This window comes from Mytilus trossulus, chromosome 13 (assembly GCF_036588685.1).
Source record: "Mytilus trossulus isolate FHL-02 chromosome 13, PNRI_Mtr1.1.1.hap1, whole genome shotgun sequence".
Taxonomy (NCBI): domain Eukaryota; kingdom Metazoa; phylum Mollusca; class Bivalvia; order Mytilida; family Mytilidae; genus Mytilus; species Mytilus trossulus.
Genome location: NC_086385.1, coordinates 3361239 through 3386989, shown reverse-complemented (window position 1 = coordinate 3386989; position 25751 = coordinate 3361239). Strand labels below are relative to the sequence as shown.

Here is a 25751-nt window from a genome sequence, read left to right as displayed (position 1 = left end):
TTTGCATATTCAGGCATGGTTGGAGATTACCTGTTCCAAAAACATACTGATAACTAACTTTGTTCATATTGCATGTATGTGTGTGATATATTCCACAGTATCAAATTATATAATTAAAGTCACTGCAAGTTTTTTGTATTGACTGTCATTTTTAATTTTTAACAAATCGATGAAACATCAATAGTTTATTAATAATCAAAGAAATTCAAAGACAAGAATGATATATCTTGTTTAGAAAACAGGTTCAAGCATCGACTTTTAGAGTTTGTTTCAAGTTATTTCATAAAAAAGACACTTTTGTAAAACTTCCGATAATTGTTTCTCAAATTGACAGGGTACATCAAATCATTATAACGTTTTGTGACAAAAAAAGATTGTTACTTTATCAGAACGTGACGAAAGTTGCATTCATCAAATGTTTAATCCATTTATTGCATTAAAAACGTCATATGCATTTCCAAATAATTTGTCAAAAATTGTCATTGTTTGTAAGTTTTCTTTGTCTGGCATTGAAACATTTATACAAACTAGGGATTGGAGGCTGGACTAATTGGACACAGACCTGCCAGGACTAACAGAAGAATATTGATCCCAAAAGTAAAAATTACGCATTCCACACGCACTAACAGACCTTTGGTTAGATTTACTTGATTAATATATATAATTGCACGTATTATATATGCATTGTTTCAATTTATTAATTAAAGTTGCTTCACTCTGGTATTAATATATTAAATCATGATAATGACCCAGTTTTATTTTTAATTTATATATTTGTTAATGAGAAACACTTAATATCCTAAACTAGAGGCTCTAAAGAGCCTGTGTCAATCACCTTGGTCTATGTGCATATTATGGACACTAACATAATACATGTAATTTCACATATCAAAAACCAGCTCTGTCCTGTCTGTGCCTGTCCCAAGTCAGGAGCCTATAAATTCAGTGGTTGTCGTTTGTTTATGTGTTACATATTTGTTTTTCGTTCATTTGTTAACATAAATAAGGCCGTTAGTTTTTTCATTTGAATTGTTTTACATTGTCTTATCGGGGCTTTTTATAGCTGACTATGCGGTATGATCTTTGCTCATTGTTGAAGGCCGTACGGTGACCTATAGTTATTAATGTCTGTGTCATTTTAGTCTTTTGTGGATAGTTGTCTCATTGGTAATCATACCACATCTTCTTATTTATATCATAATCTGAAGGCGTATAAAAAAAATCCATATAACTGTGATTTTCACATGTTTCAACAATTATCAAAATCTTAAACCCTTAATTTCGGCAAAAATCAGCGGCGCGAAACTTTACCTTAACTCGATCTGTAACTATTCATGGTTAACTTACATACCAAAAATCAGCCCAATATCTCAAGGCGTTTAGAAAAAAAAGTCTGTATAATGGTTTGTTGCGGAATGACAGAATGATGGACAAGGGTAAAACTATATGGCACCGACAACTTCGTTGCTGGGCCATAAAAATTTACTTTAAAGGGCAATAACTCCTTAAGGGGTCAACTTATCGATTTGGTCATGTTGACTTATTTGTAGATCTTACTTTGCTAAACATTTTTGCTGTTTACAATTTAATTAACTCTTATTACCAAACAAAGGGGTTGTCAGATTCATCTGGAAATTTCAGGGCAGATAGATCTTGATCTGATAAACAATTAAATCATTTCAGATTTTCTCTTCATGCTTTGTTTTAATGATATAAGCCAAACATTGCATTTTACCCTAAGTTCTATTTCTAGCCTGTCAGCCATCTTGGTTCACGGGCGGGGTCATCGGACAAACATTTTAATTAATTACCCTAATGATGATTGTGGCTAAGTTTGGTTAAATTTGTCTAAATAGTTTCAGAGGAAAAGATTTTTGTAAAAGATTACAATTTTTTTTTTTAAATTGTAAAAAATTGACTATAAGGCCAACCAAAATTAATTAGTAGATTTTCATCCAAATTTTTGAAAAAAATGGGGCGGTTGGGAGGATTTTATTTTTTTATTTTTATTTCCAAATTTGAAATAGGAAGTTTGGAAGGAAACACAAATTTTGACGGTTACTGGAAACGGAGATGAACAAATCCGGAAATCGAAAAATTTTCAAAATAACAAAAATCGGGGCGGGACGATTTCAGAGGGGCGGGCGGGGATGAAAATCTACCAATTAATTTTAATTGGCCTAAAGGGCAATACTTCCTTTAGAGGTCAACTGACCATTTTGGTATCGTTGACTTATTTGTAGATCTGGCTTTGCTAAACATTATTTCTGTTCACAGTTTATCTATATCTATAATAATATTAAGGAAAATTTGTAAGGGTTCCGCGTAACCCAGTGTCTCGCCTATTTTTTAAATCTCAGGCTTAACAACAATGAGGAAAAAAATCAATAAAAATATTCCTCTTGTTACTATTTTATGATTGTAGGAAAATCTAAGTCCATTTAAAACTAAATTACAGAAAAAACGGAGTAATCTTTTTACAAACTTTACTTCTGGATACAATCTTATGATCATAAATAAGCTTCTGTCCAAGTTTGGTACAAACCCAGGATAGTTTAAGAAAGTTATTAAAATTTTAAAAACTTTAACCACAGAGTGAATGTAATGGTTCCCCGCAGAAAAACTAAGTCCATTTAAAAGTAAAATATGGAAAAATGGATTTAATTATTTACAAAATTTACTTCTCCATGGATACTATCTTATGATCATAAACAAGCTTCTGTCCAAGTTTGGTACAAACCCAGGATAGTTTAAGAAAGTGATTAATATTCTAAAAAATTTAACTACAGAGTGAATTTAATGTTTCCCTGCAGAAAAATCTAAGTCCATTTATAAGTAAAATACGGAAAAAATGGAATTTTATTTTTACAAAATTAACTTCTGGATATTATCTTATGATCATATACAAGCTTCTGTCCAAGTTTGGTACAAACCCAGGATAGTTGGAGAAAGTTATTAAAATTCTAAAAACTTTAACCACAGAGTGAATGTTTTGTTTCCCCGCAGAAAAAACTAAGTCCATTTATAGTAAAATACGGAAAAAATGGAATTTTATTTTTACAAAATTTACTTCTGGATACTATCTTATGATCATAAACAAGCTTCTGTCCAAGTTTGGTATAAATCCAGTATAGTTGAAGAAAGTTATTAAAATTTCAAAAACTTTAACCACAGAGTGAATATTTGTTGACGCCGCCGACGACGCCGACGCTGACGGAAAGTGGGATCGCTTAGTCTCGCTTTTTCGACTAAAGTCGAAGGCTCGACAATAATAACCAATGATGTCAAAATTTTCTTAAAATTACCAAATCAGGGGCAGCAACCAAACAATTGGGGTTGTGCCATCCATCTGAAAATGTTAGGGCAGATAGATCTTGACCTGATAAAAAGAGAAGTCACACCTCAATATGATTCTCAAGATGTGTGAGCCCAGCAAAATAGTACATTTAGTACGCTATACATTTTATCATTTTACCATTTGTTGCCCAAGTATTGAGTTCTCCCAAGATCCTGTTCTCTTCTCTGTTAGTTAGTCCAATGTCCTTAACAAGTTGTCCCATTGCATTGAATGAATGTGTATATTTGCCAGTGGTCCATTCTCTGAACTCACAGTGTGCCCAGGGATTACGTATGTCTGATCGTATCTATAAAATTTAAAAAAAAGAAGGATAACTATTAAGTCCATTTCATATTTGATGACAGAAAAATACCTCTTTTTAAAAACTTAAAGAGAAGGTATGATTTTGGACCTAACTGACCTACAATCTTAATGTTTCAAAGTTGTTCAATTCGCAGAGTTAAAAAAAGAGGCAGGATATAAAAAGGAAACTTTTAAAAAGATCAAAGAAAATCGACAATAACATAGCAACATTTAACAAAAAACAAAAAAAAACCAATACAAACATGTCAACACACAAGATAAATTAAAAGTACACATATAATAATGCATATATTAAAATATCTTGAAAATGTATACAGAATTCAACAAGTAAAGGGATTGCTAGGACACAATTAATCTCAAAAGGTCAAAAGAAAAACGAAAATACAGAAAAAACAGCAACAAACCAGATGATACGCAGGGCGCAGCTTTATACATACGCAGAGGTCGAATCCTGAACGGTTGGGGCTAGTAAAGACACAACATTCAAGCTGGATACAGCTCTGAATTTGTATTCTGATTAAATAGTTGACACACCATAGGTTTCTGACACAGAATGAATGTGGTCAAATGAACTTATTTTTTTTTTGCTTTTGAGCAATTCACTATGCCGTTGAATAGTAATCCTCTCAAAAAAAATATTTGAAGAAATTCAGATTTAATTTCTGAAATCTAAAATGAGAAAAATTGAACCCCCCCTTTTTGTTGTACCTCCCCCTTTCCCCTATTCCAACGATGATCTCAATTCAAATTTCTAATGGAGTTTGCAACATTTATTACTCATTTGCACATCATTAAATATCAAAAAATAAAATATAAAATGTCATACAGTCATGGTTAAAATTAATATTAACTTCTTAAAAGAATGGGGAATGTGTCTAAAGGGACACATATGATGCCCCCACTAGCATATAACGTTATAAAAGGACATTACTCAAGAACTGTAAAAGTGAAGCTGCAAATAATTGAAATTAAACTGAGTTTAGAGGTAAATAAGCATTATATACACATTTAATTTAATTTAGTTCAGACAAACTTAAGTTTAGAGAACAGATTTTTTTTTTCTTCAATTTTTTCCATTTGTAAAGGGGCATAACCCTAGAATGGTAATCAAAGTGCCTGTCATCACTGAATGGTAAAGACTGCTTTAATTTATCAGTTGGTAGTAAAATGAATATTGCATTGTATATTGTAATTGCATTGATTTAAATTGATTCAACTACTATTCTGGACAAGGAAAGATAACTCCAATTTTCAAAGATTTCATAAAGCATAGGTTTTAGGTGATCCAACAACCATTCTGGACAAAGAAAGATAACTTCAATGTATTGTCTTGAAACTACAATAAACATAAAGGCTTCATCAGTAACATTTCATATTGGCAAATTTCCAATAAAGTTTATTAAACTAAAGTTATTGGCAAATTTCCAATATACTTAATTTTTAAAGCAGTTTAGGTGAGATAAACAAAAAAAACTTCACTTGCTACATTTTATATTGTCAAATTTCCATTGAAGTTCATTCAACTAAAGTTATTGGCTTATTTCCAATGGAATTTATTAATAATAAAGTTTTTGGCAAATTTCCTATATACATCATTTAAAAGCAGTTTAGGTGAGATATTCAAATGAGTTACAATTACCAACCTCACACTGCTTTTAAATTATGTTTTGTACTTAAGTAATTGTCCATTAACCTGGAAACCCTTTTCCCCCCTTTTTGAACCTTATTCCTTAACAGTTTGAGCCATAACTCCCAAAGACAATTATTACCATCACTTTGTGGTATTCCAATATCCAAAATTTAAATACATGGTTAGATTCAGCATATCAAATAACCCAAAGAATTCATTTTTTGATGAAATCAAATAAAATTCTATTTTGGACACTTTAGACCTCACTGTGGACTTATTTGTTAAGCGGGCCAAAATATCATAAATCTAAATACATGGTTAGATTCAGCATATCGACAAAACCCATATATTAAATTTTTGTTGACATCAAACAAAGTTTAATTTTGGACCCTGATTCGGACCAACTTGATAAATGAACCCATAATCAAAAAGCTAAGTACATGTTTAGATTCAGCATATCAAAGAACCCCAACAATTCATATTTTGTTAAAATCAAACTTGGTTTAATGTTGGACCCTTTGGACCTTAATGTAGACCAATATGAAAACGGGATCAAAAATTAAGAATCTAAATACACGATTATATTCGGTATATCAAAGAACCCCAATAGTACAATTTTTGATGAAATCAAACAAAGTTTAATTGTGTACCCTTTTGCCCCCACTTCCTAAACTGTTGGAACCAAAACTCCCAAAATCAATCCCAACCTAAGCTTTCTTTTGTGGTCATAAACCTTGTGTTAAAATTTCATAGATTTCTATTCATTTATCCTAGAGTTAATGTGCGAAAACCAAGAAAAATGCCTATTTGGGCCCTTTTTTAGCCCCTAATTCCTAAACTGTTGGTACCAAAACTCCCTAAATCAAGTTCAACCTTCCTTTTGTTGATATAAACCTTGTGTTTAAATGTCATAGATTTCTATCAAATTACACTAAAGTTATAGTGCAAAAAATATAATACGACAACGCAAAGTCAATAAATTAAGCATTTAAGGTATACATGCAATAATGTGTATACTAATCTATCTTGAAAATTTATACCTTCTCAGCATCGGTCTGTACACTTGACGGAAATATACTGATGTCATGAATGTTGATTATCAAACCAAGCAGCGCAGATAAGTCACAAGTCTCATTAATACCAGAGTATTGAGCCATATTAGGCTGTAAAAACAACTTCGACAGATCCACATGGCTTGTTACTCTGTAATCATAACTCCTATAATTCTTGTTCAATCTTCTGTTGTTGTTGACTGATTCATAGTTGAGATAATATATATTTGTAACTGGATATTTTTTAAGATATCCATTGCAGCTCTGTGTATCAATAGAGTTGCTGGATACCAGTGAACTATACAAGTTACTGAGAATAGGATCAACATATTTTCTCAGTAGAGGAGAAATAATTGAATGTAGACATATTCCAACAATCAGCCATCTTTTCTTCTCCTCATCTAAATCTCCTGGTGGACCTAGAAGAAAATCAATGTGAGAGAAATGTATTTCATAGAGAGAAGACGGAGTTTAATATATTCTCTTGCCTTCCTTTTCAAACAGTTTTTTTTTTTACACTTGATTTCGTGTAAGGATTTAATTGTTAAGAATTGAAATGAAATCATTTAACAAACTGACCTTATATGTAATCAGTGTAAAGCATGTTCATTTTTCTAATCCACTTTGACATCAGAATTTGACAATATCTTGTGACACATTTTAAATTTTTTTGCAGTGACAATTGCTGAATTTCTTTTCCAATTATCCACCTCTGTTGCCTAGTGGAAGATTGAGGTCCTCGAGTGAGGAAGGTTTCGGTTTGCTTGCCATTTTGGTCAAACCAATGAACTTGAAAGGTATTTACAGCTTCTCCATTAATCCTGTCCACTCAGCACTGGGTTGATACCTCTGCTAGTTGGCTATCAGTCATTGAAGGTATCATCAGCTCAGTTATCAGTACTTTGGTACTGACATGATTTATAACAAACGTTTTTAAAATTGTGCGTTTATAAATTTTATGAATTTTATGACTTTTTCAAGTCCAAGGACCATGACATGCAGAAAATTATCCGACCAAAACAAAAAAATTGAAATTGGTCTGTTACTTATTCATGATAAAACTATATACCAATTATCAATCAATATATCTTCATGCATGATGAAAAAAAAGAGTGGAAATATAGATTTCACAATTGCAACCAGTATATTATGATATTTCTCCACTCGAGACAGTTAAATTTTAATATTTAAAGCGCGAGGCTTGCCGAGCTTTTTAAATAATTAAAATTTAACTGTTGAGAGTGGAGCTATATTGTAATACATGAGTTACAGTGGAGGAATCTGTTTCTCTTATGATTTCTATCCTTCCTTTTCAAAGATTTGAGGAAAATTTTGTACTTTTGATGTGACGTCATCAGACAAGGTCGCCTTTTTTCATGAAGTCACAATAAGAAAATTCAGAAGAAAACAAGAAAATTTAACGTCACTGTTAAATATCAACCAATCATTTGCCGAGAACAGATTTTTCACAATTGAGGAGAAATATTTTTTTTCACACTGGTCAGGAAAGGTGAAAATATCACAAAAATTAGAAAAAAATACTCTTAACATTGGATATGATCATAGATCTCTAAAATTAGATATGATGTAATGCAAAAAGTAAAATCACAAAAATACTGAACTCAGAGGAAAATCAATTCGGAAAGTCCATTATCACATTGCAAAATCAAATAACAAAACGCATCAAAAACGAATGGACAAGAACTGTCATGTATATCTATTTTCAAATTATCATCAAATATATAAGTAATATTTTTCTTTCAACATTAAATATTTAGCAGATCACAGAAAAGAGCTTAGGACGAATGAAATTATTAATGTGGTGTTTTCAATATTTTCTACCTCATCAATTTGTACCAGTTTATATAATTGAAGAGCACTGTCTGTCTGTTATAAATACAATCATATATAACAACTGATGGGCTTGTATGATTATTGAAAATAGAGACTTAGTAAACTTTAATTTATGGTTACCTCGAATATGTTGTGGAATATGATCTTCAACTCTTTTTATTACGTCTTCTGAAAAATAATTCAGTTACTCAAAATACAATAGAACAGACATATTTTTGTATGTAAATTCTATCTTTTCTGTCTTAATCTTATCATTAAACACCTGTTTTAAATAAGACTACTTTTATTGTTTTAATACGAAGATCTTTCAATATATTTTGGCCCTTCTGTGTATTTTTTTTTTAAGTGTTTGCTTGTAATTATTTTTATTTTTTTGTCTTGGATGGGTTCATTTCTTTTTTCATTTGAATTGTTTCAGAATTTTGTACTTGCTTCTTCAAAAGACTCATTAGTGACACTTGAATTAAAAAAAGTTAAAAGACCAAATAAAGTATGAAGTTGAAGATATTTCTATCAATAAGTTGAAATGAATGAATGAAACAGTGAAAAGATATTCGTTGAACTCTTATCAAATTAAATGATCTCAACAGTTCTGCCTGTGAATCATTTGTGATAATATGGGATTACCCACTATTTTTATTGTTAAAGTTTGTTTTTGTTTGTTGTTTGCTGTCGGCTGTATAATTATCAATCAGTGTATGAGATGTGAGAAATATCTATTTAAACGAATAGATGAAGAACAGCAATAAACATGCTTTGTCTTTGCTTTTTGTGGATTATTATTTTCTGTTTATGTACTGATTTTGTGTAATGGATTGATATCCTTTGTTTTTCTAATATATGACTGACACAATAAATTCACTCACTTATTGTTTCCTTATTCTCCTTTGCTATCTGAAAAATTAATTGAATAAAAGTCAACAAATTTATCTTGAAATATAATTCAAATGCCACTATAGTCATGATAGTTTCAAAAATAAGAATCAATTTAGTCAGTCTGACAGTGGTGCTGTTAAGTTTCATTTTTGTGAAAATAAATGGCAAAGAAAATTATAAATCTTTCAGGGGGAGTCAACATAAAAGAATAAGATATACAGGTGCGGATCCAGAAGGGGGTTACAGGGGTTGGAACCCCCCTTTTTTGGGGACAATCAATGCATTTGAATGGGACATGTAATTGGAACACCCTCGTGTAAGGTGTAATCATGACATTGAGGAGTCACTCTCATGCCAACCTTTTGAATAGATTTCTTCATAATGACAGTTTTCTTTTCTAGATCATCGTATAAAATAAGTAAAACTATATGCTTGAAACACGTGGTTCATTGAAACGACTTTGAAGTACCCACTCAAATAGATAATCTATATGAAAGTTAAATTATTAAGTTTTAAATTAGAGACTTTTCTTGCTTTTGAACATTTTCCGTCATAACAACAAATTTTTTTTCTGGACTATCATTAAAAGAAGGAGAGGAAGCGTAAAAACTTTGCTTCAAACACGTGCGTCGCAAAGTGGTAAATAAATCCTGTTTGTGACATGTGACATAAGCCATTTAACCATATCATTTTGTTATAAAATACAATCAACACCTTTGTTAATTAGTCCTTTGATGTCGATAGCTGTGAATGCAATCAGCTGATTATTGGTTTTCTGTCAAAATCTTCAAGAGTTCAAGGTGAATTCAGAGCATTGTCTGATCGGTAAAGTCTGCTAAACCCGAAAAAAGTAAATAAACAAGATGGCTGAAAATAAATCGTTATAATATTTCATTCGCCAAATTCTTTCGCCATGCAATGACAAACTTTTATCGCCACTATTATTATTTTTTCGCAAATTGCGAAAATGGGACTGCCAGCGGAAACCCGGGTTAGGAACCCCCCCTTTTTAAAATGGCTGGACCCGCCCCTGGATATGAGATACAATATGGATTCCCTCGCATTTAATACTAATCATTAAGAATATGTGTGTTGAATTGAAACAGTATGCCAAAATTGTTAACTCTTGATATTTGTTTTTGCTGAATCAAATGTGTGTCTGTATGTAGCATTTTATAAGAAAATAGGCAAACTTTAAAAAATGGTCAACATTATACAGGATTCTTATATGACGTGCTTCTTTCGCTTTGTAAACAATACTGTGATAAAATTCTCGATATATCTATACTTAGCGCAGACTCTGTGGTGTACTTGATAATGGCTGTTACAATACACTTCCCACGTAATTCCACATGTATTGAAACCTATTTGCAAACCCTTTGCCGATTTTATTGTTTTAAAAGTTGCAATTAAAAAAAAGACAAAATCACCTTTATTCTTATCCATATGCATAATAAAAAAAAAGCCATTCACAAAACCTCGAAGAAACCAACAAAATGAATATAAAATAAAATTCCGCGAAAGTCTATTAATGTTTTTGGTGCATTAAATCATTTCAAAACATGACGTCATACAAATGAAAACGCTAAAGTTGAAAATTTTTCTGTTACCTAAACCCTTGAAATGTTGAATTATTGATATCAAGGTAGGTTTTGTTTGATTTTCTTTTCTATTGTATTATTCGCATATTTACTGATTTCAGCAGGTCAACATTGTGGCTCCTTAGTTACGAAATATCAACTTTGGATTTGACGGTAGCTTACGAGAAAAACATGTAAATCAAAATGACAATTGTTGGTTTTGAGAATGTAACAGATTTTTATTTTAGCGATTGTTCACAAATGATCCATGCAAGCTACGGATTAATTAGAATGTTTGAGCTTTATCTAACAGGGAGTAAAAAAGAACAGCCACACACAGCTTTACCCCCCTGGCTTCAATTTTTTTAATGATCATATTTGTCCCATTCGAATCGAAATTATTCATGGAAGCCATAAATTATTGGAAATTTACACATGGCCTGGGCCGTGATATTCGTTAATTTTATCCCTCGCTAACGCTCAAGATAAAGTTCGAATATCACGGCCCAGGCCATGTGTAAATTTCCAATAATCTATGGCTTCCAAGAATTATCTCTTAAATAACACTTCTAAAATAAATTTGGGTCTTTTGTTTTCTCCTTTTTTTGAGTGTAAATTCACATTGCAATAAGACGAGTCACGGTACTTGTCTATCCCAAATTCATGTATTTGGTTTTGATGTTATATTTGTTATTCTTGTGGGATTTTGTCTGATGCTTGGTACGTTTCTTTGTGTGTTACATTTCAGTGTTGTGTTGTTGTTCTCCTCTTATATTTAATGCGTTTCCCTTAGTTTTAGTTTGTTACCCCGATTTGGTTTTTTGTCCATTTTTTTTTATTTATGAGTTTTGAACAGCGGTATATACTACTGTTGCCTTTACTTTACTAAGCAATATTATGCATTTTGACTCATTTGTGGTTCTAGTGTCTATAAAAGTGTTCAATAGATTAGAAAAAATACAAAATGATAAAATTAACTTAAAAGGACAAACACTCAGTTGATCTTTTATTATTCTGAATTGCTAGATATAGTTTTAAGATATTTGATTTTTTTTATACAGTTTATTATAATTTTCTATAATTTTATAAGATAACATCCTTAGTGAAGAAAACAAACTCATGTTAGGTATTGTTTGATGATTTAGCCATCGCAGCTACATTAAGGCCGTTTTCACACTACTTTCGACAAGGGCAGATAACTCCGTTCAATCTCATTAAATATTCATGCGTCGTTGTACACGCCGCCATGATGGAGAAGAAAAAATGTCCAGTTTACCATCTTTTGATGAAGCAGCGTTGCAGCAATCGTTGCCTTAGGATGCGGAATGGTCCAAGTCAGGGTAATTATAGAAAAATTGTAAAAAGTCATGGATAAATTATATGATTTAGGCGATTTTCTGTCGAGTATATAGCCCCGCCCTCTACGAATATTTAGCCCATCAAAAAATACCTGCTTCATTTAGAAGCTTGCATCAATATTTTTCTCGAGCACCTGTAATGTGACGAAAAATAGAAAATATGGACAGAAATGTGGAATTTGTGTTAATCTAGATAGATATTTAGTAAGAATTAACCCAACAACATCACAAAAAATGGAAACAGTACGTTTAAACGGAGTAGTCTGCAAATCTCAGGCCTCCGACTTGTGATGTTGTGGGTATCAGGTCCATTCGCGCCCAATATACTTTCACACCCTACACGTTCGCACCTCGCACGTTCGCACCCAAGGTTCGTTCGCACTCTACACGTTCGCGCCCAATTTTAATTCAAATTCCAGTTGAATAATATGAAAATCATGATTGTTGTTTTTAATTGCTTTGATGTAAATACTGAATGTATTTATAGCTTGGTATGAGTAAAAAGATTGAATATTTTAAATACAGAACACAAAAGATAATTGTTTTTAACAGCTTGGTTCCTTTGATCTGAAACAATGAAATAATAAAATATGGCAATACACTATTATAAAAACCAAAACATGATAAAATTTATTCAACACACAAATATATCAAATTATGGAGTAAAACAATTTAGGGGATGTACTTAGCCCCACTTTGTTTAATATTTATATAAATGGCTTTGTAAATGACCTTGATCATGCAAACACTCAACCAATTATTATAGGAGATGTTAAATTAACATCATTATTATATGCAGATGACACTTTAGTTGTTCCAATAACTCTTTATGGGAGTGAAGTTTGGGGTGTAAGCCAAGTGTTCAAAGATTCAGATCCATTTGAACATTTACATATTAAATTTATTAAAGAAATTTTAGGTGTACAGTGCAAAACAACAAATGTAGCCTGTTTAACTGAGACAAACAGAATCCCTTTGTACTTTAAAATTCAGCTTTCAGCTATAAAATTTCTAAACCATATTTTAAACTCGCCTAACACTTTAGTCCATAAAATATATAATAATGTAGAGAAAACAAGTAAATGGGTTAACATTGTAAAAGACTGGTTAAATAAATTAGGTTTTGGTCATCTCACTTTTGATACTTTTAATTTAAAATATCACATAAATAGTATCCAACAAAGAATCTATGACCAGGCTTATCAAATTATAAATTGTTCTATCAATAAATGTGAAAAATTAAATTTATTTTGTCATACTAAAAGAATTAGAAAAAGGCCCCCATATATTGATATATGTAAATTCAAAACTGACCGATCAGTTTTCAGTAAATTTAAACTAAGTGCACATTCCCTAGCAATTGAAAGAGGGCGTTATACCAACATTGAAAGAAGTAAACGCATTTGCTTATCCTGTAACAGACAAGAAATTGAGGATGAATACCATTTCTTCTCAATCTGTCCATGCTATACATCATTAAGGGATACCTATATACAAAATATTACTAAAAATCTTAATTTCAATTTTATTAAATTGCAGTCCACTATAACACTTAAGCATTTGACTGTACTTTTAAATAGCAGTCTACCAGTCATTATAAAAATCACCATAAAGTATATTAATGATTGTCTTTTATTAAGAACATCTGTATAACTTGTATTTCTTTTAATATGCAATGCCAACCTAATTTTTGTTTGTGTTCTTTTTTCAATTGTTCATGAACATTAATAATGTGTTAACTGTTGATATTTATAGCCTTTTTTCTTCTTTGCTGTGAATACCACTGTCACTCTAATATAATTGTAATCAATTTAACTATTGTAAGTTTATTGTCTTAATTTTGTATGCCATAACCATTTAATGTAAATGTGTTTGTGCGAATAAAATATTGTCTATTGTCACAAAAAAACGTAGTCAGAATCTCCCTTTATTTTGAAACAAGTCAATGAAACAAAGTTATAGGCAATGCACTAAACAAAACATGATTAAGTGTTATTCAGCACAAAATAAAACGTTGACAGAATCCCACTTTAATTAGAAAGGAATGTTATTTTTTAACAATACACTCTCAAAAACTTGATAAAAATTTTATTCAACACATTAAAAATGCTGTCTCGTTTTGTTTTTGAGAGAATTAAATCAATTATACTTTTAAGAATACTACTTGCCAAAACTTGATTACAAAGTTATTAGACACAAAACCAATTAAAATTGGGCGCGAACATGTAGGGTGCGAACGGACTTTTGGTGCGAACATGTGGGGTGCAAAAGTGAAAGGGGGCGAACATGAGTGGGTGCGAACGTGAATGGGCGCGAACGGACCCGGATTCGATGTTGTGCCTCCGACAGTGTCGGGGGTATAACTAGCCTAATTTGTGCATTCTCTCGGTTAAAAGAAGTTATTTGCACTGATCCAATCTATTGTTTTCACATTTTTGTTGATTTTAATGAATGTTTGATGCATTTCCTTTACAAATGAAGATATACACAAAAAGGGGGGGGCACATTTGTTTCAAGATGATGAAATTATACCCCCTTATCATGTTCATATAGTCTTCAAGCCAGGAAAGTGATATATTTATACCAGAATTGATGCAGTTATGCAGACCATCTTGCTGAATGTGTGGTCAAGCCCTTTCAGTCATTCATTTTGTGATAGCTATATGCAGCAATTAACTTAAAGCTCCTCTAAAAATTCTAAAAGTTATCGTTTAATAGGCGTAGCTCAATATTATCCTCGTCTCTTGGTTGTTCTTGCCATTAAAAATTGTGATGTCACGCTTTCAATGCTTGTTATTTTTACTTTGGCACTATCCTATGACCGATTGGAATAGACTTAATGATTAGTTTAGTTAGCAGATGTTTAAAATAGTTATCAAAGGTACCAGGATTATAATTTAGTACGCCAGACGCGCGTTTCGTCTACGCTGTACAGTATATTGAGTCAGTAGTTTCTAACGATAATGATAATTTGAGATACATGTACATAAGTTTTCATCTCTAACTGTACTTTTGCTTGTATGTTTAGGATGGCATTTACTTCCACACGTTTATATCTTAGCTTTTTTGCATTTTCACGTCTTGGTTGTGCACGAATCTTTTTATTAACATCTTGTGCATGTTTTGGTTGTAAGTGACAATTAAACTAGCATTCTTTGCAACTGCGTGCAGTGATATCAAGGTCTCGGGCCATACCGATGTGTCTGCAGTGTCTTTAAGAGGCTCTAGATCTTCAATATCGTAACATGACTGCAGTACACTTCTAGTATATTCACAGAAAAAATATTTATAAATTAACTTTAAACTATGGTCCTTGGCGGTGATGTCATCTACTTTACACAATAAACGTGGTAAATCACCAGACGCCCTGCCCTGTTAACCACCGATATGCGCAACATAACAAAACTTCATTTTACAATAAGTGCAATTGATTTTTGAGATCTTCTTATTGTTCTTACAAGTAGTCAGTAAACTTCAATGTGTGAAACTGCTTTTTTTTATTTAGTTAAAAAAAATTCTTATAAAAATATAATAAAATTACCATTTTAATGACATGACAACTAGAAGGGTCTGACATACCTTACGAAGAGTTTAGAAAACGTGTTAATTACCCAGATCATATGTGTACAGTTGGACCATATGAGTATTTATCTTACCTCCTATACATTTCTAGGAATATGATCGGTTAAAAGCGTCCTCGTGGAGACTGTGTATATTTGATATCAGGTTAGTAGGGAGACGTGGCTTATTTCATACATGGTTAGTAGTGGTGTTTTGTCCCTGAATACTCTATATTAGGCAAAAGGGAGGTGTTTTATTTCATACTGGATACAAAAATTCAATATACTGTACATACAAGACATAGACACATATATGCCAGAAAAGAAGTCATGTGCCAGATACACTGTATATACATAAACATTAATTAACATTTCCCGTCATCTATGTTAAAATAACTTTTAATATGGACATATCTCTTATTGTCATGTCATGATGTCACTATTAGAATGACTCGGTGAGAGCTTCAGTCCTTTCACTAAAACTGGGTACAATTTTACTATATCCAGAAATTGCATGCCAGAAAGGTAGGCAAGTGAGAAATAAATATTAAAATTCAAATGTATGCTAAGTTAGCCAGCTATGTTGACATGTCAGCTTTGAGTTAAATACATTCATCGTACATGTACGTACATTTGTACCAACATACATTTGTACATGTACATCTTGAATATAATATATTTGAAGCCGGTTCTGGATGACTACCAACTTACTAAAATGATATAGTTATTTAAGCAAGATATTATATACAAAATCTATTCTATTTTTGTCTAACATTTGTCTAAGTTCATTACAAAATGTAGAGTAATTTTTTTCCTTAATTTCTGTTGGAATATTATGCTTGCAATTTTTTTTCAGATATATCAGAGTATACATGGTACATTGTATACACTTAAATGTATCTTGTTAAGTTTAAAGATTATAGGTTCTTTTAAAATGAAAAGTCACATGTTGACAAAATTGTATTTAACATGATCATTGCAGATACATGTAGATTGAAAGCTTTGCCGTTTTTAGTTAATCAATATAAGGTCCCATAAATAAAAACAGACACATCTTATATATCTTGAGTACTTTTATTCACTCACACAAAGTGTAAATATTCTTATGAATTTTAAAAACACCGGCTTTTATATTTAAAAAACGTATTATATCATCTCTTATTAAGCGCGGAAACAACCCTCGCTTTCCCCGGTACCGATTCAAAATCGTTATCTTTGTTGCGCTTTAAAATATTGCCGACAATAGAATTTTCGTTTAATTTTCAATATTTTGACCTAGCACAACCTTTTAATCTCAAACAAATGCCACCAACTGAGGAAAATTATTTTAAGAATTTAAATACGATCATGAATCTTGCTGGGGGTTTCTCCAATTTTGTTTCTGAGAGTCATACGAGGTAAGCAAAGATGACAAAATCACGGAATTTGACCTTCAAAGACGTAAAATCATTCTAAATAAACATTTTTAACAAACTGTTCTGACCCCCAGCACTTTTAAGTGACACTGGTAGTTGCTTAATCTATTGTTAAAATTTGGATGAGAATGGTGAAGGGTAAAAGGTTGTGCTCGAGCCAAATACAGACGACAATTTTAACATATGAAAATGGCATGTCACGTGCCAGTGTTAGGGTCACGGGGTCATATTTTTATGTTCAGTGATGAGAAATCAGACGGCCTTTCGTTATTGTCCATGTACGACTATGAAATATTTGACATTAAGCCAATTCTGACAATTCCGTTTTCACCCCCCTTTTTTCGTCAAATTTACAAAATTGCGTCCTTAATGTAGCTGCGATGTTTCACTATAGTTAAGAAAATGGCCATTGTTTTATAACAGTTCTCTTCTGTGTGTGTTACATTTTTTATTTTGTGTTTCTGTTGTGTTGTTCCTCTCCTTTTATATTTGATGCGTTTCCCTCAGTTTTAGTTTGTAACCGGGATTTATTTTTTTCTCAATCGATTTATCAGTTTCAAACAGGGGTATACTACTGTTGCCTTTATATAGCAAGCATGGGTTTAAAACAATTAAAGAAGAAGGACAGACATAACTACTACCTGACAGACAAAATTTTGACAGATTATTGCACTTTTTCTATCATGTTTTGACAGACCAGGACTATCTATTTGTCAGCTTATTCCTACAATTTCTATATGTATCTATGTTTATTTTATCATTCATCATACTGCTGAAGGAAACACAAAGATTTATCTTTTAATGGATTTCAGCTAATATCTTTGTGGATTTCTAACTTTTAACTGAGTTACAATAGTTGTATATTTATTTGCTTATTTTACATACACTTTCTAAACTCTTTAATCTTTCCTCATGTTCCTCTAAACTGTTTACTAAGTTTGATAATTCTTTTTGCACTCTGATAAACTGACTGTCTGTTTCTGTACACAAAGTCTGTACATATCTACTAAGAACATGTGTCTGTTGACGAATCTCCCCCACTACCTCTAAACCAAGTGTTGTTCCACTCAGGAAGTTTAGACCTGTAAAACAAGACCATTTGTTTGCATAATCATGTATGGATTGCTGATAAGTGTACCAGACACATATTTTGTGTGTTTCTTAAAAGATGATAATATTTTGTGTTGTCCTCTATCTGGATCATGTTGTATAGTTTAAGTTTTCTGTAATATGTTCTAATATTGTATAGTTTAAGTTTTCTGTAATATGTTCTAATATTGTATAGTTTAAGTTTTCTGTAATATGTTCTAATATTGTATAGTTTAAGTTTTCTGTAATATGTTCTAATATTGTATAGTTTAAGTTTTCTGTAATATGTTCTAACAATATAGTGTTTGTTGTCTGTGATTGTGTGAGTGTGTTGTCCTGTTAATCATTATACCTTATCAGGTTAAATGAAAAATTCATAACCACAAACGCTGTTGTTATTGGTTTTGGAAGGCGGCTTACTTATGTAGTAATTGCGCCTTAAATTCATATAACATAAATATTATGTACATATACTTTCAGTCTTTAATTTATTTTTAGTATTATGTTTTGGCGAGTAATTATATGAAACTTTGACGAACATGGTTGGCTGAATTACTAGGAAATATATATATGTTGAGAGACAAAAAAAAACACATATCAGAAGGTACAGTGTACATGTACTATGTACTACAAGCGTCATAATTATTTAATCGCATAGCTATATATAGTGGAATGAACTATTTGTGGATTCTCATAAATTCTATAGAACTTTTAGACTATTTTAAATCTCGGTCTATTTCTGACATACATTCTTACATACTTTTGATTTTTAACCCTGTATGCTAACATTGCCCATGTGAAATTTTAAAATTGTTTGTATAAACATTGAAGACAAAAATATGAGACGTATAAAATTTTCTGACGTCAGACTAGCCAATCAATAAATGTGTTTGAAGATAAATGTTTTTGTATTCTGTTAAATTGTCCTTTTTAAAATTGTTACAGGATGATGACTGCTGTACCCATATTTTGACTATTTCATTTATTATGTCTGTTTAGTTCACGCATCATTGTAAATATAAAATGGAATTTGATGAGACTGTCATCAAAGTGAGAGGTTTAGCGCTATAAAACCAGGTTTAATCCACTATTTTCTACATTTGAAAATGCATGAGCTAAGTCAGGAATAAGACAGTTCTTGTTCATTCCTTTTTGATGTGTTTTGTCATTTGATTTTGCCATTTGATTATGGACTTTCCAATTTGATTTTCCTCTGAGTTCAGTATTTTAGTGATTTTCCTTTTTTTGATTTTACCACTATCAATGACTATCATGACTATTTTCTGTTTTGTTAGTAATACAAGTTATTGTGCACTGGAGATTTGTAAGTTGATTTTTAATAGAGTGCAGAGGTCAAAATGTCTTGATTGCAGATCTTCACTATCAGACAAACCAAACAATAGTTCTATAAACATGATAAACCAATTCAACAGTGTTTACATCCTTGATTATTGCTTTTGGTATAGTGTAACCTGTCATATCTGACTCACTGGGGGACTAAAAACAAATATCTGATTAAGCTGGGTGTTGGAATACTTGGTTTTTTCAGCAATGACAGGCAAATTTTGGACCAGAAATGTGACGGTTAAAGCAGGATGTTGGAAACTCAGGTGTTGGATTAGACAGGTTAACCTGTATACATAAATGAGATAGCAGCCAACAAGCATCTTATATTAAACAATACTTTTACCATTAGTTTCCCATCTGTTAAGCTCTCCTAAGATTTTGTTTTCCTCTCTGTTACTCAGCTTGAGGTTTCTAATAAGTTGTCCCATCAACTGGAAGTAATCTGTATATTTTATAGCAGTCCATTCTGTAAAGTCACAATGTGCCCAAGGGTTTCGTATGTCTGATCGTATCTAATAAAGAAATGTATATATATCACCTGTATTTCTATGAATAAATCATTAAGATAATTCCACAAACCATCAAACACATTTTTTAGATACCCTATTCATGGTTGTAGACGAGTTTGATTGAACTTGGCCAAGTAGTTTCAGAGAAGAAGATTTTTGTACAAGATTACAAACTACTGCTCTAAAGATCCTGTGTCTCTAACCTTGGTCTATGTTCATACTAAACAAAGGACACACATTATAGATGAGAATAGAATTCATGACAAAATTATGTTTGGTGATGATGATGTGTTTGTACATCTTACTGTACTGAACATTCTTGCTGTTTACAATTTTCTCTATCTATAATGAACTTGGCTCAGTAGTTTCAAGGAAAGTGTTTTGTAAAAGTTTACAAAAATTTACATAATTTACAAACAAAATTTAAAAATTTACTACAAAGAGCAATAACTCCTAAAGGGGTCAATTGACCGTTTTGGTCAAGTTGACTTATTTGTAGATCTTACTTTGCTATAAATAATAGCTGTTTACAATTTATCTCTATCTATGACATGTAAGATAATATTTAAGATAATAACAAAAAACTGCAAAATTTCTTTGAAAATACTAATTCAGGAGCAGTAACCCAACAAAGGGTTGTTTGCTTTGTCTGCAAATTTCAGGGCATAAATCTTGACCTGCTTAATAATTTTACCCCCATGTCAGATTTGCTCTAAATGCTTTGGTTTGAGAGATATAAACCAAAATCTACATTTTACGTCTTTGTTCTATTCTTACCCATTGCGTCCATCTTGGTAGGTTTGCGGGGTCATCAGACACATTCTTAAACTAGATACTCCAATGATGATTGTGGCCAAGTTCGGTTAAATTTGGCCCAGTAGTTTCAGAGGAAAACATTTTTTGTTAAAGTTTACGGAAGGTAGCTATATAGACGACAAACGATGACGGATGCCAAGTGATGAGAAATGCTCACTTGACCTTTTAGGTCAATGAGCTAAAAATGATGAAAAGTTGTTAAATATTTACTACAAAGGGCAATCACTCCTTAAGGAGTCAACGTTAATGTTTGCAGTTTATCTCTATCTATAATAGTATTCAAGATAACAACCATGACCGCAGAGTTTGAATCCTAAACAGTTGGGGCAAATTTGGACACAGTATTAAAGCTTGATACTCTTGGAATTTGGATTGTCATCTAATTTTTGACATAAAATCGTTTTCTGACACAAAACAATGTCAAGATCTTACAAATATATTGGGCAGTACTTTGCAATTTTAAAAAAAATTTGAAACTTTTAAAAAATTTGAAATTAAAAAAATTTTGAAAAAAAACTTGAACCTCTTAAAAAAATTTGGAACTTTTTGAATCCCCCCACAGCAATTACACCCACACTTGATCGTGGCCTTTCCTTTGTAGTAAAATTGGACTGTTGTAGTACAGTTTAATAGAGCTCCACACAAGTTATTGTTTTTGGCCCCTTATTCGTGCAGGAATGAGCCAATAACCCCCAAACCTAACCCCAGTCTTCCTTTTATGATATGGAACCTTGTGGTACAATATCTGAGAGATCCATATAATTTCACTTAAGTTATTCTGCTGAAACTACAAAAATGCTTGTTTTTGGCCCCTTTTTGGCCCTTAATTCATAAAATGTTGGCAACATATCCTCCAAAATGAATCCAAACCTTTTACTTGTGGTATTAAACATTGTGGTACAATTATAGGGCAACTGAAACACTTATCATGCTTATACACATGTTATTATCCTGAAAGTAGAAAAAAAATTGTTTTGGGTCACTTTTTGGCCCTAATTCCTAAACGGTTGAGACCATCATCCCAAAAGTCAATACCAACATTCCTTTTGTGATATTGGACCTTCTTATTAAATTTCATACAAGTTTTCTGAAGTTATTGTCCAGACGCCAAATGTGGCTTCAGACGACAACGCAGACTTTTGATGACCCAGACGAAGAAGCTAATGACATCATACCATTATATGATCCCCAAAACATGTTTGCTGTCGTATTAAAACTGTGTTTTAACCCTATGGTCTATTTTGAGCAATGTCAGCCAAGCTGTTTGGCAGGCTGGGTCATTGAACACATTTTAGATACCCATATCATGTTTGTGGCAAAGTTAAGTTAAATTTGGCCCAGTAGTTTCAGAGAAGAAGATTTTTGTACAAGATAACAAAAAAATGAGAAAATTTTGGAGCTTAAATTTGGTTATTATCTTGAATATTATTATAGAACGAGATAAACTGTAAACAGAAATAATGTACAGCAAAGTCAGACCTAAAAATCAGTCAACATGACTAAAATCGTCAATTGATCCCTTAAGGAGTGATTGCCCTTTATAGTCATTTTTTAAAAATGTTCATAAATTTGGTAAATTTTTGTAAATTTTACAAAATACTTTTCACGGTAATTACTAGGCCAAGTAATCCTGTAATAGTATGTTGTCATTTTAATGTTATATTTAACATTGCCATTAATGTGTGAGGTTTGGCATACCAAAAAACCAGGTTCAACCCACTGTTTTTTTCTTTAAAAATGTCCAGTACCAAGTCAGGAATATGGCCATCTTTATATCATAGTTTGTTTCTGTGTGTGTTACATTTTAGCATTGTGTTTCCATTGTGTCGTTTATTTTCTCTTATAATTGAGTGTGAATTCACATTACTATAAGACGTGTCACAGTGCTTTTCTATTCCAAATTCATGTATTTGGTTTTGATGTAATATTTGTTATTCTCATCGGATTTTGTCTAATGCTTAGTCCGTTTCTGTGTGTGTTACATTTTAATGTTGTGTCGTTGTTCTCCTCTTATAAATGCGTTTCCCTCAGTTTAAGTTTCATACCCCAATTTTGTTTTTTGTCCATAGATTCCTAGATTTACGAGTTTTGAACAGCAGTATACTACTGTTGCCTTTATTTATTATAGATAGAGATAAATGTAAGCAGCAAGAATGTTCAGTAAAGTAAGATCTACAAACACATCACCATCACTAAAGCGCAATTTTGTCATGAATCCATCTGTGTTCTTTGTTTAATTTGCACATAGACCAAGGTGAGCTAAACAGGCTCTTTAGAGCCTCTAGTTTTAATACAATATGCATTGCTTAAACTTATTGTTAAATTACCTTTCTAGCATCAGCCTGTACACCTGGTGGGAATCTGTCAATGTTAACAATGATACCAAGTAGAGCAGATGAATCACATGAGTCATCAAATGCTGTGAAGTGTGCCATGTATGTCTGAAGGAACAATCGGGATAAATCCACGGGAGTCTTGACACGGTAATCATACTGTGCTTTATTCCTTTTAGTTTTGTTGTTGTTAATAGCTTGGTAATTAAGTTGTGTTTTAGTAGGAGCATATCTCTCCAGATGACTTCCATATGTTTGCTTATGAATTTTGTTCCGACATGTTAGTGAATAACAAAGTTTTGTAACAACATTCACAACATATGTCCTCAGTACTCGAGATATGATTGTATGGAGACAGATACCAACTATTAACCATCTTTTTCTTCTGTCATCTAAATCATCTGATGGGCCTATGTATATAAATATAAAATTAAGTAAGCCAAATTATCATGATTATTTCCTTTTACCACCATGACCATGTGCAGGACTAGGTTTAGAGGCGGATCCAAGGGGTGGTCACCCGGTGCTGGTGACAAGCCCCTGGGTTAGAAAAATGGTGCACCATGTACCAAAAAATGGTGCACCTTGAACATTTTGATAAAATAAATTCCTCGATCAAATCAATTTTTCTATCGTAATCACCAGTCATAAAGTTGTCATTACTTACCTTAAGGCTAAATACATGTACCTTGACCGGTATGTTTATACAATGAACATGTATATGTTTTATATAATATTTGTTTAGGGGCCAGCTGAAGGACGACTCCGGGTGCGGGAATTTCTCACTACATTGAAGACCTGTTGGTGACCTTCTGCTGTTGTTTTTTATTTGGTCGGGTTGTTGTCTCTTTGACACATTCCCCATTTCCATTCTCAATTTTATGTAATCAACAAACGCTAATTACTTGGTCGATTTCTTTGATGTTAAAGTGTAAAAATTTGTAAGGGTTCCGCGGAACCCAGTGTCTCGCCTACTATTGCTCTAAATCACAGGCTCAACAAAAATGAGGAAAAAAATCAATAAAAAATTTCCTCTTGATATTATCTTTTGATTGTAAGAAGCTTCTGTCCAAGTTTGGTAAAAATCTAGGATAGTTAATGAATCTAATAAATGTTTTGAAAACTTAAACTGCAGACTGTATGCAATGTTAACTGGAAGAAAGTCCAAATTTACTTCTGGATACTATCTTATGATCATAAATAAGCTACTGTCCAAGTTAGGTACAAACCCAGGATAGTTTAAGAAAGTAAACTTTAACCACAGAGTGAATGTAATGTTTCCCCGCAGAAAAACTAAGTCCATTTAAAAGTAAATACGGAAAAAATGGATTTATTTTTTCACAAAATTTACTTCTGGATACTATCTTATGATCATAAGCAAGCTTCTGTCCAAGTTTTGTACAAACCAAGGATAGTTTAAGAAAGTTATTAAAATTCTAAAAACTTTAACCACAGAGTGAATGTAATGTTTCCCTGCAGAAAAAGAAAAAACTAAGTCCATTTATAAGTAAAATACGGAAAAAATTGAATTTTATTTTTACAAAATTTACTTCTGGATACTTATAATCTTATGATCATAAACAAGCTTCTGTCCAAGTTTGGTACAAACCAAGGATAGTTTAAGAAAGTTATTAAAATTCTAGAAACTTTAACACAGAGTGAATGTAATGTGTCCCCGCAGAAAAAAACTAAGTCCATTTATAAGTAAAATACGGAAAAAATGGAATTTTATTTTTTCAAAATTTACTTCTGGATACTATCTTATGATCATAAACAAGCTTCGGTCCAAGTTTGGTAGAAATCCAGTATAGTTTAAGAAAGTTATTAAAATTTCAAAAACTTTAACCACAGAGTGAATATTTGTGGACGCCGCCGCCGCCGACGACGACGGAAAGTAGGATCGCTTAGTCTCGCTTTTTCGACTAAAGTCGAAGGCTCGACAAAAATGAAGAGACAGTCCTCAATCTTAGATGTTTTTAGCAGGTAATTTAAAGTTTGTGTAATAACTTTTCTCGACTAATAATATTTTTTTACTGTAATGCAGAAATTCAAAAATAATTTTAAAGTTTTAAAGTCACATAAATATTCTATATTGAATGAATACCCCCGTTCCATCATCTGCTTGTCTAAAACTTTCATTCATTCCAACTTTTTAGTAACTTATACCCTCTTTCCAGTTCAGGAAACGCCACAAATCAGCCCCCTCTGAAGTACCAACGACTTGTAATGGACCTAGCATTGATATGAATAAAAGTGATCAGATTAAAGAAACAACCCCCGACTTACATACAACTAGAACACACCCGCGAAATCGCGGGCATTCAGAGCGTATTTGAAAGGATGTAAAGTGTTGTAGGAAGAATTTTGTAAAAGATTTAATGACTTGAGAATTTCAGGAAAAGTATCAAAAGTCATAGGTACTTGGGGACAGGAAAATGTTTTTTTTTAACCCTCGTCCTTTATTTCCCAAATTCCCATTTTTTGTTTTCTATTAATTTCATTATGAACATACATTTAGTGTACATGTATTATGAACATTCCAGTCTGGAGCCTGTAATTCAGTGGTTCAGTGATATTTGTTTTTCTTTCCTTTTTTTGTACATAAATAAGGCTGTTAGTTTTCTCATTTGATTTTTTTTACATTGTCATTTCGGGGCCTTTTATATCAGAC

General features: G+C 32.0%; 2 protein-coding genes across 2 annotated transcripts in view; both read right to left on the bottom strand.

The window, feature by feature from the left end:
- LOC134694667 (uncharacterized) overlaps positions 1-25751 on the bottom strand; it is a 52984-nt gene that overhangs the window by 21725 nt on the left and 5508 nt on the right. The window contains exons 3-4 of the mRNA XM_063555712.1: positions 6332-6762; positions 3476-3644 (exon numbers count right to left, since the gene is read on the bottom strand). Coding sequence (XP_063411782.1) covers positions 3476-3644; positions 6332-6762 — 600 coding nt within the window. The remainder of the gene's footprint in view (positions 1-3475; positions 3645-6331; positions 6763-25751) is intronic.
- Positions 9056-25319, bottom strand: LOC134695249 (uncharacterized). Its single transcript, XM_063556467.1, has 5 exons — positions 25247-25319; positions 23075-23490; positions 19766-19934; positions 17872-18068; positions 9056-9091 (listed from the first exon to the last, which is right to left on the bottom strand). Exons 1-5 carry the CDS (start codon positions 25317-25319, stop codon positions 9056-9058), a joined length of 891 nt encoding a protein of 296 aa, XP_063412537.1.

What these genes read in the sequence shown, in the direction of transcription:
- LOC134695249 (XM_063556467.1), bottom strand. Translation starts at nt 25,319, where the DNA reads ATGCTAGGTCCATTACAAGTCGTTGGTACTTCAGAGGGGGCTGATTTG. An exon ending in TACAGGCTGATGCTAGAAAG is followed by an intron (nt 19,935 to 23,074) that starts GTAATTTAACAA and finishes TTTCTTTATTAG; the next exon opens with ATACGATCAGACATACGAAA. An exon ending in GATTAAAGAGTTTAGAAAGT is followed by an intron (nt 9,092 to 17,871) that starts GTATGTAAAATA and finishes TTAATTTTTCAG; the next exon opens with ATAGCAAAGGAGAATAAGGA.